This window comes from Hyperolius riggenbachi, chromosome 8 (assembly GCF_040937935.1).
Source record: "Hyperolius riggenbachi isolate aHypRig1 chromosome 8, aHypRig1.pri, whole genome shotgun sequence".
NCBI classification, from domain to species: Eukaryota; Metazoa; Chordata; class Amphibia; order Anura; family Hyperoliidae; genus Hyperolius; species Hyperolius riggenbachi.
Genome location: NC_090653.1, coordinates 67,846,194 through 67,859,369, shown reverse-complemented (window position 1 = coordinate 67,859,369; position 13,176 = coordinate 67,846,194). Strand labels below are relative to the sequence as shown.

The 13,176-nt window shown below is 42.9% G+C and overlaps 1 protein-coding gene across 2 annotated transcripts in view; it reads right to left on the bottom strand.

Annotated features, from left to right (window-relative positions):
• Nucleotides 1-13,176, bottom strand: part of LOC137528880 (inositol-tetrakisphosphate 1-kinase-like) — a 70,615-nt gene that overhangs the window by 36,607 nt on the left and 20,832 nt on the right. For both annotated transcript variants that reach the window (XM_068250602.1, XM_068250603.1), the window contains exons 2-5: nucleotides 10,593-10,617; nucleotides 7,896-8,018; nucleotides 1,333-1,450; nucleotides 143-238 (exon numbers count right to left, since the gene is read on the bottom strand). In XM_068250602.1, the coding sequence (XP_068106703.1) occupies nucleotides 143-238; nucleotides 1,333-1,450; nucleotides 7,896-8,018; nucleotides 10,593-10,617 (362 nt within the window). The remainder of the gene's footprint in view (nucleotides 1-142; nucleotides 239-1,332; nucleotides 1,451-7,895; nucleotides 8,019-10,592; nucleotides 10,618-13,176) is intronic.

Genomic DNA, 13,176 nt, shown 5'->3' with positions numbered 1-13,176 from the left:
TTTTGGATTGTTTGATCTAATAAACTCAGAAAGACAGTAAATAACAGACAGACAACTAAATACATAACTCTTTCAACAAAGTGGATAATGAAGCTAAATAGCAAAATCACACAGTGTCAGTAGTATATAATAATGTACATACTGATAGGGAAGGTTAGATTGGCTCTGACAAGTGCCACGACATCGCTGCGTTTCGTCATCAGCTCCACGCATGGAGGGGAGAACACAGCACTGACCTCTGCAGGATACAAAACATACAAACACATTTTCATCAAAGATTAACACCACTAAATACTATTTCCAATAACACCAACTACAGTATAATAACCCAAACCGAACTGAAAGCCCAATTCAATAATCTAGTTTTAGCTTTGGATAGTGTGGTGTCCCGTGTCCCCATTTATCATTTCTACTACTTTCTGTTTAGACAGGAAGTAAGTCAATCTATCCAAGAGCAACAGTAACATCAACAAATAAACCTTATTTTGTAACTTTTAAATTATTAAAACCCCTGATTCATTTTTGTTGCTCGCTTTCATTTCCTGTTGCAGAGACTCATAATTTTCACATTAAAGCCACAAAGCTCCATTGGGATTCTAGAGGCATTCACTCCCATTCCCTAAGCCACTTGGTACATTTTTTTGTCATTGATCTGAAGAAGAGGGACGGATCTAGGAGGGGGCAAGCGGGTATCTTGCCCCAGGCGCAGTTTGTTGAATTCTTAAAAAGGCGGCAAAATGAATGGCAGTTTAGGCGCCAAAACCTGACCTTTAGGCGCCAAAACCTGACCTTGCCCCAGGCGCAACTTGGTCTTGATCCGTCCCTAAGAGGGAGACACCCACGAAACGCATTGTTTTATATTTGTTGTGTGCAATAAACGTATCAGTCTTAGAAGTTTGGTGGGTTCATCAGAAGAGGTAAGCCTTCCATTGACTCTCATTTTTAACAGTTTTAAAGCATATTATCTTTATCTGGGTGCCTCCCCCTTATGTACCAACAAATTAACTGTTTTTGTAGCTTGGAAAAGAATTGAAACCTCTGGCTAATTTGTATTGCTTTCTTTCTTTTCTTGTTGCAGAGACCCTAATTTATTACATTGAAGCCACAAAGCTCCATAGGTATTCAAGGGACAACAAGTGAGGAAAAAATCTCAGTGGCGAAGTTATGAAATGTAATTTTACTTAATTTCTGTGTCAAAGCTTGCTACAATATATTGGCTCTCGGTTTCCTCCCATGTTCCCCTTCCCCCTCTTTAACTTTAGGAAGATGCTTTATTTTAGTTTACATGTATCTCATCAAGTTTCTTGTTTTAGTCATGCTCCTATTACTGACCTTGGCTGTGGGTTTCCAGGCTACGAAGAAGATGGTAAGATTGGAAGCGGTCACAAAGCGTGTGCAGAGCAGAGAGAGGATCCAGGAGAACTGTAAAGGGATGCGTGTCCAGATAAACCTGCATAAACCAGAAAATCTGTTATCACAAGGAAGAGCAACCTACTTTATCTACCAGTACAGTATATCTATGTCATCTGTGACTTCATCTAAGCCATGAGGATGTAGATATAAGTCTAAGTAGCTGAAGCACAGCTGTGCACAACTCTGGCACTATCTGCTGCAGCACTACATTGTGAGAGGGAATACATGTTCCCTGAGCCAAAAAGATTGATTTTTACCATTAAAAATACTTTTATTTTCTCAGTTCATAGTAAAAATTACACACTGTAGCATTTCAAGGCTTTTTCATGCAGCTTGAGTTGGGTATAGGAGCAAAGATAAATAGCAACAAGAAGCAGCATCACTGAGATCAGGAATTTGGGCTATACGATAACTGATCACAAGCATCCAAACCTTAAAACTACGAATGAACACAGAAGGCCAGCATTGGTTTAGAGTTAGTAGTTAAAGTTAGGAGTTATTTTAGGAGAACTGGTGTTAAATGATAGGGTAATGGGAGGTGATATTTAACAGGATGAGGAGGTAGGTTTAGGTTTTGGGAAGGAGTGTACATTGGGAGGTAGTTTGGGTTATTAGGAAGGCATTTAGGATGGGAGGGAGGTTATTGTTAAGCATTAGGAAGAAGTGCATTTCACTGCGTTTTTACGTGTGTTTTTAATGCATTTTGTATGCCATAAAAAAAAAGAAGAAAACTGCGAATACACAAAAAATGCATGAAAAAAGTAAACAAAATGCAAACGCATACTAAAACTCACAGAAAAATGTTTTCGGATCTCTTCCACACCTTGCTTAAACCATTGGACAAGAGCAACCAAAAATTGTTCTCACTAGTTTAAGAAACGAAAAGTGCTTCTACTAATTTATCACCCAACAAGTGCTCTTACTAATTTTTCATCCAAAAAGAACTCAAACTGGTTTATCAACCAAAAGTGCTTATACTGGTTTATCAACTAAAAAGTTCCCCTATATAAACTTTAAAGTTCCCCTACTAGTTTATGAACAAAAAGTAAAAAATAAATAAATTAATAATAATAATTAAAGCAGACCCAAACCAAACATTTTTTTAATTCAAAATATTTAGTTGCACCACTCTGACACATACAAAGATAAATAAACACTCCTTCAAGCCTATTGTAATGATCGCTGCTGCAGCAGCTATTACTGGAAGTAGTAGTGCTGCAGCTCAGGCAGTTCTGATCTATTTCCATGCAAGCTGCATAGCCTTGTCTGTCTTTCCCTGCTGTCAGCTTGTGACTGATTATCATTCACCTGTGTGGGAATCTGCATGTCTGCTCCCATTGGATGACCTCAGTATAAAGATCTGCTTCCTGCAGGGTTTCCTTGGGTTTTCATAGCTTCAGCTTAAGCCTGCCTTGCTGTCGCTTTAGCCCCCGATCGTGTTTCTTGTTATAAAGATACTTTGCTGGTTTTGCATCATATATTGGTTTATTGCCAATATATATGCATACCAGCACGTTTATTATTTTCCTTGTATTTGTGTTACGTGATACATCAGTGTCGCTGATGTATACGTACACGAACTGTTTATATCCTGTGTGCAGTTAGTCAGCTTTCCAGCACGTTTTGGTAGGTTGCGCGTACCGTGACCACCCGTGCTGAGGTAGTTACCCTGCTCCTGGTTCTGTTTGTGGATTGCGTTCATCTCTGCGAAGAGATAACGAATCCTTCTGAATCCTGTTCTGTTACTGTTTGTGGATTGCGTTCATCTCTGCGAAGAGATAACGAATCCTTCTGAATCCTGTTCTGTTACCGTTTGTGGATTGCGTTCATCTCTGCGAAGAGATAACGAATCCTTCTGAATCCTGTTCTGTTACCGTTTGTGGATTGCGTTCATCTCTGCGAAGAGATAGCGAATCCTTCTGAGTCCTGTTCCCTGTGTTACTCCATTCCTAGTCAGCGTTCCTGCTTATGTCATATATCGGTTCATTGCCGATATATACATATGTTAGTCAGACGTTACAAATAGTTTCATTGATAGCTGTAATTGTAATACGCTAGGAAATCATACTTATTGTATATTTATCTGTGTTACGTTCATCTATCTTAATCCTGCTATTTTCTGACTATCCTGTCCTGTCTTTGTGAGGCACGCCATCGCCGCAACGCATTGGCTGCCTCATTCCAGTCTGTCTGGTTTTGGACGCTTGCTGTCGCTAAGTAGCCGCTAGCTAGCAAGCGTTCATTCTGTCTACCTGTCCTGATCTCCTCAGTTCTGGTTTATGCGCTCAGCGCTACTTTGCGCTGAGACGTTATAACGAAAGCATTGTTTGTGGCTGTCAGATCTGCACCGGCTCTGTGCGCCACAATCTCCTATTGGAGTCAGTCCTCCCCTCCCCTCCACTATACTAGGGATAGCCTGTTTCCTGGTGCTAGTGTGTGTACCTCCTCCACGCCAGCTCATGCGTTGCATGCTGACTGTGGAGAATACACCATCAAGCCTTACATTATGAAAACCCCATTACCAATCCCCATTGTGGGGGGGATTCCCAGAAAGTATGACACTGTTAATTATGGTTTCTGTTCCTTTAAGAAATTTGAAGAACTTAGCTCTGAAACAGAAAATGAGTTTTTCTCTGAATGTGCCAGGTTCCTGACCAATCCTGATCTCCAAGCGACTCCTGTTTCAACCTGGGCACTCCAACTAAGTTATATTTTGTTTAAAGGGGAATTATTCCAGTGGGCATTTGATGTTCTCAATCATTCCGATTTGAAAGATAGACCGCTGGAATTTCTAGCGTTTGTGATCCATAACTGGTTGCGCATAGATCCATTGCCTTTTCCTCTTAATGAACTCCTGGCAGCAGGCCAATCAGCTGCTCCTTCAATTGCTTGCAAGAATGAGCAGCAAGCAGAAAGTGTTACTGATAATTTTCCTGCAGCTTTGAATAAATCACCAAAAACCGCAAGGTCAAAGGCAAAACGCAAACGTTCTAAAAAACGTGTCCAATCTGCAGAATCGTTATCCTTAGCGACTGAGACCTATAATGAGATTCTGCCATTAACAGATAATGAAATGCAATTGTCTTTCAGGGGAGTTAAATGGACTTATGAAACTACTAATGAACTTTCCTCCCTGGCTAGGGAAAATAAAGATTTTTGTTTAAAAGAATTATCTGAGTATGATTATGATGAGATATTACAGAGTATTGAACAAATCAACTTATTTGTGAACCAAGGGAAGTTTGCATACACTACAGTTCAACACTTGCTACAGGTATTGGAGATTCTTAAGAATAAGGAATCTGCCAATCACCTGCTAATTAACCCTATACATGTGCCTGCCACAATCATATCTGCAAACCATGATCTGCCTGTTAAGTATGCATGGGATCCTCCATTCGAGAGGGGAGAGATGGAAGCCCTGGTCTGTGAATGGAAGAATGATTCAAGTTCATTTTGTCAATTTTACAGTGCAAAAAGTGAAATGGTATTGAACGCATGCATTAAGTCAGCCTATAACCTAATAGAGGCTGGTGTGTGTAGGTATGACTGTGTGGCTCCCTTGATTGATGTGTGGGAACTGATTTTGGATGATTTTTATGTGACTCCGATTTCGCAAATTTGGCGTTCTGACCCGCCTGCTTCAGCACCTTTGGCTGATTCAGCAGGTGATTCGGAGCTCTTTTTGTGTGAAATTGAAGTTCCTGCAATTCCACCCTGTACCATGGATAACTCAGTGTTACTTCCCAGTAAAACAGAAGCCACTGATACATTCTTAACCTTGCCCTGCGCAAATTTCTCAGCAGAGAATCCAGAGGTCCTGCTGACTTCCGAGTCCAGCCTAGCCAGTACTCATGACTCTTTGTTTAGTGAAACAGACACCAGAAAAATCTTGCCTGTCTCTGCAAACACTTCTGCAGAAATTACCTGTGTTAATAAAGTTCAACTCCTGTCTGATCCAGCAGATGCCAATAGATGCACTACATCAGTTTCCGAGTCCCAGCAATCCTGTCTAGTAAACTCAGAACCCCAGCATCTGAATTTTCCAATTTTACAAATGAATGGTGATTCAGATGCGCAAACATTGTGTCTAAGGTGTTAGCGTGCTCTGATGCTTCCTTAGTGGGAACACGTTCTGATGTTGCCAGTCTGCCTGCATGCCCAGAGATGGTTCTGGTCCCTGAAAGCCCTGATATTGATGTTTGTCCTTGTGGCCCTGACTTGGGAATTGCCCTAGGTTCCATAGGGGTTCTTGATGGTTCTCCATGTGAGCCTAAGGGGCATTCTGACCTATGGGGATCTCTTTGGAGCTTCAAGGTGTTCTGGGAGGTCTCTGAGAAAACTTGTCCTGGTGCCTTGGACTGGTTCAACAGTGGGTTTGGTGTTGGTAAAGACAGTACCGGTGGGCATTGCAAAGGCTTTGGCGTTTCTGAACGGTTCCTGGAAGGCGGTGGGTATCGCTCAGGGAATTTCGGAGGGCTTTCTTCTGGAAATCATGGTTCTGATGGGTGTCACACTGGGGCTTGTAGTACTGATGGGCATGGTTCTGTAGGTTCTGGTTCTGATGGGTCCAGTCTTGTGGGGACTGATTCTGGAATTCGGTCTTGCCGGGCTGTCCCGGTCATCATGAATTATCAGTCAGACTGTTTTGTTGGGAATTTCGGTTTTGAAAAGCGTCTGGAATCCGCTTTTAAAGGCGGGGGTACTGTAATGATCGCTGCTGCAGCAGCTATTACTGGAAGTAGTAGTGCTGCAGCTCAGGCAGTTCTGATCTATTTCCATGCAAGCTGCATAGCCTTGTCTGTCTTTCCCTGCTGTCAGCTTGTGACTGATTATCATTCACCTGTGTGGGAATCTGCATGTCTGCTCCCATTGGATGACCTCAGTATAAAGATCTGCTTCCTGCAGGGTTTCCTTGGGTTTTCATAGCTTCAGCTTAAGCCTGCCTTGCTGTCGCTTTAGCCCCCGATCGTGTTTCTTGTTATAAAGATACTTTGCTGGTTTTGCATCATATATTGGTTTATTGCCAATATATATGCATACCAGCACGTTTATTATTTTCCTTGTATTTGTGTTACGTGATACATCAGTGTCGCTGATGTATACGTACACGAACTGTTTATATCCTGTGTGCAGTTAGTCAGCTTTCCAGCACGTTTTGGTAGGTTGCGCGTACCGTGACCACCCGTGCTGAGGTAGTTACCCTGCTCCTGGTTCTGTTTGTGGATTGCGTTCATCTCTGCGAAGAGATAACGAATCCTTCTGAATCCTGTTCTGTTACTGTTTGTGGATTGCGTTCATCTCTGCGAAGAGATAACGAATCCTTCTGAATCCTGTTCTGTTACCGTTTGTGGATTGCGTTCATCTCTGCGAAGAGATAACGAATCCTTCTGAATCCTGTTCTGTTACCGTTTGTGGATTGCGTTCATCTCTGCGAAGAGATAGCGAATCCTTCTGAGTCCTGTTCCCTGTGTTACTCCATTCCTAGTCAGCGTTCCTGCTTATGTCTTATATCGGTTCATTGCCGATATATACATATGTTAGTCAGACGTTACAAATAGTTTCATTGATAGCTGTAATTGTAATACGCTAGGAAATCATACTTATTGTATATTTATCTGTGTTACGTTCATCTATCTTAATCCTGCTATTTTCTGACTATCCTGTCCTGTCTTTGTGAGGCACGCCATCGCCGCAACGCATTGGCTGCCTCATTCCAGTCTGTCTGGTTTTGGACGCTTGCTGTCGCTAAGTAGCCGCTAGCTAGCAAGCGTTCATTCTGTCTACCTGTCCTGATCTCCTCAGTTCTGGTTTATGCGCTCAGCGCTACTTTGCGCTGAGACGTTATAACGAAAGCATTGTTTGTGGCTGTCAGATCTGCACCGGCTCTGTGCGCCACAATCTCCTATTGGAGTCAGTCCTCCCCTCCACTATACTAGGGATAGCCTGTTTCCTGGTGCTAGTGTGTGTACCTCCTCCACGCCAGCTCATGCGTTGCATGCTGACTGTGGAGAATACACCATCAAGCCTTACACCTATGAGCATTTCAGTGCATGCTTTTCATAACTAGTTTATACAGGTGGCAGCCATTAGCAATTCCTCCTTTGCCGGACACTACCTACTCCACCAGTTTGCCGGATTCTGTCCCGGCAATATGAAAGGAAGGGAGGAGTTCCTTCAATAAATGTAAAATATTTTATATTTGTCATCATGCAGCTGAAAAAGGCTGCTATTTGTTATTATACTTTAGAAAATAGATTTTATTTCTGAAATCTTGTATTTTTATTTGGGTCTACTTTAAGAAATAGGATAGGGGAGGAAAAAGACAAGCATAAAAACCCAACAAAGGTTGTACCCTTTTCCCACTTTAGCCAAAACTTAGAAAAAGACTCCACTTGCAGGCTAATGTTATATTACAGGGCTTTCTGGTTGAAGATGATCACTGATTACTGAAAAGAATACCGGACTAGTCTGCTGATTACCTGCAGCCCCTGTACAAGGTGATGGGAGGTGAGGTCCTGGCCAGCCTCCACCAGGAGATCTGATAACTTGTGGATGATTAAATCGAATGGCCCTTGGCTATTCAGGGACTTGGTAAGGTCCACCTAGAAAAAGAGTAGACAGATTAAAACTAAGAAAACCGTACATAAATATGGTAGGGCAAACTTTTTTTTCAAACCTTTTCATGCATAATTAATTTTAAAACAATGCACTAGTTCATTAGCGTCAGTAGTAGAGAATGGTAATGTGTAAGCCATGAGTAAAAGTAACAATGCTGAAAGATACCACAATGTACCGCACATTCCTGGAACTGAAAAGAGGCCTGAATAAACCTGCATGGCTGGACAGTGACATCTTTTTCTTGACATCCTGATTCAAAACTTCTTTCTTTTATTAGTGTTTCTAACTGCCCCTGAGAGGGCTCACAATTGAACCCCTACCACAGATATAGCCTAATGTCCCTATCCTAGAGTAAGGAAGGCCATTTCTTTTTTGAGGGAGGATAATAGACAATTAATTATTATCTGGCTGTTTTCGAGATGTGAAGGAATCCAGAGGAAACCCGCACAAACATGGGTATCCAATACAAACTCCATACAGATGGTGCCCTGGCCCCATATTCGGACCTGGGAACATAGCACAGTAAGGAAAGAGTGTTATTCACTGCACTGCCATGCCAACCTACATAAAAGTTAAACATATGTAGAATTATTACAATTGCTGGTGGGAAGACACATATTTAATTTACTTCTGGAATACACAAAGACAGAGGGATGGTTCATCCTTCTTAGAATTCCCGGATATAAAATGCAGGCATTTTACTGCATCATACTGCCATCTGGTCACCAGCTGTGTGTGCAAGGGGGTTGTTTGGGGAATGCCACATATTCATGGGCTTGATTAAAGGGATACTGTAGGGGGGTCGGGGGAAAATGAGCTGAACTTACCTGGGGCTTCTAATGGTCCCCCACAGACATCATGTGCCCGCGCAGCCGCTCACCGATGCTCCGGCCCCGCCTCCGGTTCACTTCTGGAATTTCTGACTTTAAAGTCAGAAAACCACTGCGCCTGCGTTGCCGTGTCCTCGATCCTGCTGATGTCATCAAGAGCGCACAGCGCAGGCCCAGTATGGTCTGTGTCTGCGCAGTACACTCCTGGTGACATCAGCGGGAGTGAGGACACGGCAACGCAGGCGCAGTGGTTTTCTGACTTTAAAGTCAGAAATTCCAGAAGTGAACTGGAGGCGGGGCCGGAGCATCGGTGAGCGGCTGCGCTAACACAGGATGTCTGCGGGGGACCATTAGAAGCCCTGGGTAAGTTCAGCTCATTTTCCCCCGACCCCCCTACAGTATCCCTTTAAAAGCTCCAACCACATGCTAGACCAGGCATGGGCAAACTTGGCCCTCCAGCTGTTGAGGAACTACAAGTCCCACAATGCATTTGCCTTTATGAGTCATGACTGTGGCTGTAAGACTCCTGCAATGCATTGTGGGACTTGTAGTTCCTTAAGGGCTCTTTTTCACTACGGCGTTTGCGATGGCTGAATCGCAAAAACGCAAACCGCTAGTGATTTTCAAATCGCTACGGTTTGCTTTTTAACATAGGAATCGCGGTAGGCCATTTCCACTACTGCGATTCATTTTTTACTGAATCGCGATCGCGCCGCGGAACGATTATTGCTGCGATTTTGCTATGCAGTGCATATCATAGCAAAATCGCGATCGCAAATGTCGGGTAATCGCTGCGAAATTTAGCACTTTTGCTAAATCGCAATCGCTAGCGTTCAGCGCGAACGCTAGCGATTGCTAGTGGAAAAGGGCCCTAACAGCTGGAGGGCCAAGTTTTCCCATGCCTGTGCTAGACCATACATTAAAGGAAACAAACAATAATGATGGGTTGGCAGATAATCATTTAAAAAATGTCCCTACGACGGTAAAAGACAGCGATTATTGTCCATTAAGATCAATCCCTCCTGGTGGATCAATTTGGGCATTAATCAGCGTCAGACGTTATTACCAAACAATGACAATTGATCATACAGTTAGTACCATGTACAGTACTCTTGCCTTTAATGGACAATGGTATTCCTCTCTGCTTGTCATTCTCTCTGTCTATAGCCAGTTTGACTTGACATTTTAGCTCTCCCCGAGTGCCAAGGGAAGGGCTAAATACCTGGGCTGTCCTAAGAAAAGATGGTTGTCCATACACATGAAGCTCATGTAGGCCACTGGTAGCCAGCTGTTGTTTTGTCCAGCCTGTTACTGACTACTGTCTGCTGGAATAGTGCCCTGTGGTTGTGTCAAATTCACCTCATGAATGACGGCGGTGATGCCTCAGGGCATACCTCTATTCAGGCACTAATCCATTGCTACCCAGTGGTTGTTTATCACGCACGGCAGGCGGTTTCAGGGCTGATGGTTTGGTTTAACTGGAGTAGCATGTCTATAGCTACCTGTTTATAGCTCTATAGATTTGGCCCTCGTTATGACGAATTAGTCAGGCACCTATCAGTAAACAGCCCCAGCATGATGAGGTAATCACATTCTCCTGTGTAGTCTGTTCAGTAGGAATGCTGACAGGGGAGGCCCCAGTCTAAAGAATACCAGTCCATTCAGGTCTGGGTGTCACAATGTCACATGCATCTCTAGGACAAGAAGAAAATATTATGGTAAACTCACCTCTGTCACTTCATATCCACGGCTCCTGAAAAACATAAAAGTAAACATATTATGATGTATGTACATAAAACAAAATATTATTGTAAACATTACTGGTGTATTCACTTTTAGGGCCCTTTTACACTTAATTGTGTTGGTATACGTTGGTACGAGTTCTTTTTTTTTCTCTCCATAGCAGTGCATTGTGAAAAAGCTTTCAGTGAAAACGTGTATAGTGGGAAATGAGCCATAGGGAAACATGGACATTACTTCGAAAATCAGTTGTCTTTTAGTTATAATTAAGAGAAACTGATTAAAGGGACTGAGAGCTGAACAAAGTAAAAAGATTTATACATACCTGGGGCTTCCTCCAACCCCATCCGCTCGGTTCGCTCCCACGCTGCCGGTCCTCCGCTGTCAGCAGCTTTGGAGACCGGGTCCTGTCACTTCTGACAGTCAGCTGGAGGAAGCCCCAGGTATGTATAAATCTTTTTACTTTGTTCAGCTCTGGTACACTTTAAGTGCAAAAGGATCCCTGAGGGCCCATTTCCACTAGGGCAGGGAAACACTGTCATGGGGATAATGCTGCCGCTATCCGATTCGCTTGCATTGCAGCATTTTTTCTGCACGAGTGGCAGCGAATCCTATAGCCGTGCATGGCACAACATCCGAGATTCGGCTGCGTACTCACACAAATGGGAAATGCTGCCGCGCATTTCGTAGAAGGCGGTGCAGCTAGTAGAAATGAGCCCTTAAAGAACCACTATTGCGAAAATTGTAAAGTGTAAAATACATGTATACATGTACAAACAAGAAGTACATTTCTTCCAGAGTAAAATAAGCCATAAATGACTTTTCTTCTATGTTAATGTCACTTACAGTAAGTAGTAGAAATCAGGTTTTGGACTAGTCCATCTCTACATAGGGGGATTCTCAGCATGGCCTTTATTCTCTATAAAGACACTCCCTGAAAAGGATTCGTACAAAGATACTGGCCAGCCTCCTTGCTCACTGCACACTGATTTGTTAAACAAAGCAACTGCCATCCCCATACCTCCCAACTTTTTGAGATGAGAAAGAGGGACACTTAAGCCACGCCCCTGCCACACCCCTGATCATGCCCCCATCACAGCCCAAGTCCCGCAAACCATAAAGATTTCATTAAAAAAAATCTGTTGTTTTATAATTCAAACCACACTGGTCCTTTCTATCCTGGGTCATTTTCCTTCATAGTAACATTTTACAATTTGTAATATATCAGTGTAAAGGATGGGAATAAAGTTTAGAGTCAATCAAATACATTTTTAGTAGAGAAATATGTATATTTACATAGAAAGAAGGACAAAGTCCTGAAAGAGGGACAAATGAGGAGGAAAGAGGGACAGAAGGACAGGGCTTACAAAGAGGGACTGTCCCTCCAAAAGAGAGACAGTTGGGAGTTACGCATTCCTACAATGCTTTTCAAAATAAAGAAAACCCTGAGAATATCCCATGAGTCCAAAACCTGTCAGTTCTGTCAGATTCCTACTGCTTATTGTAAGTGACAGCAACATAAGAGAAAAGTAATTTATGCCTCATTTTACTCTGGAAGAAATGTACTTCTTATTTGTACATGTGCACATGTATTTAAACATTTTCAATGCTGGTAATAGTGGTCCTTTAAGGTTGCCACACACCATACAATATTTAAATATCTTTTAAATTTAAGAATTGCAATCTATTTTTGGATTTGGGATTACTAACACTGCGGCAATTGTGATTTCCGGCAATCACAAATGCGCTGAATACAGCAATTTCCAGGCAATTGTGATGCAATGCTCATTCACTGAAATGAGAATCGCAAAAAGCAATTGAGGCAAAATAGCGAAACATAATTGATTGGATAACTAAACAATCGTTTAATTAAATTTACAAATACATTAATATTAAGCCTGTTACAGCATCTGCCAACTAAACTCTAGACCCACCAACACACATTCACACTGCGGTCCCACCCCCACTACAGCGAGGTCGGGCAAGAAAAAAAGGAAAAAAAAAATAGCCATGATAAAAAGTCAGAAAAATCCACCAGCGTTTATTAAAGAGAACCCGAGGTGGGCAGATGAGACACAGAGGCATGTTCTCTTCCTCCTGACTTACCTCTGTGTCCCCCATGCCGTTCTGACCCCCCCACTATAGCCCCGAGATTATTGGCAATATTTGTCGCTATCTCAGAGGTAATCATGTGGGAGAGTGATTCCCTGTTCAAAAGCCCGCCAGGGAATTCCTGCAGGGTTTCCAGAGCTGCCATTGGGCCGCTCACCTTCACTGGCTGCACCCCCTGCCTCCCTGCATGCTGAGAGAGACACACAGTCTCTCCTTGCAGTGTTGTGACCCAGATGTCACGAAAGTGAAAGTGGGCCATTCATTAATCTGTTGGCTAACGGCAGGCAGCGGCAGCAGCACAGTGTATCTGGATGAACATATTCGTCCAGATAGGCTCAAGTGGTTAAAGAGGCTCAGAGACGAAGAATAGTAAAGCTCTGAATCCTCTGATACTTACCTGGGGCTTCCTCCCGCCCCATAAACACGTCTGAGTCCCACGCCTTCCTCCTGTGGTCTGCCG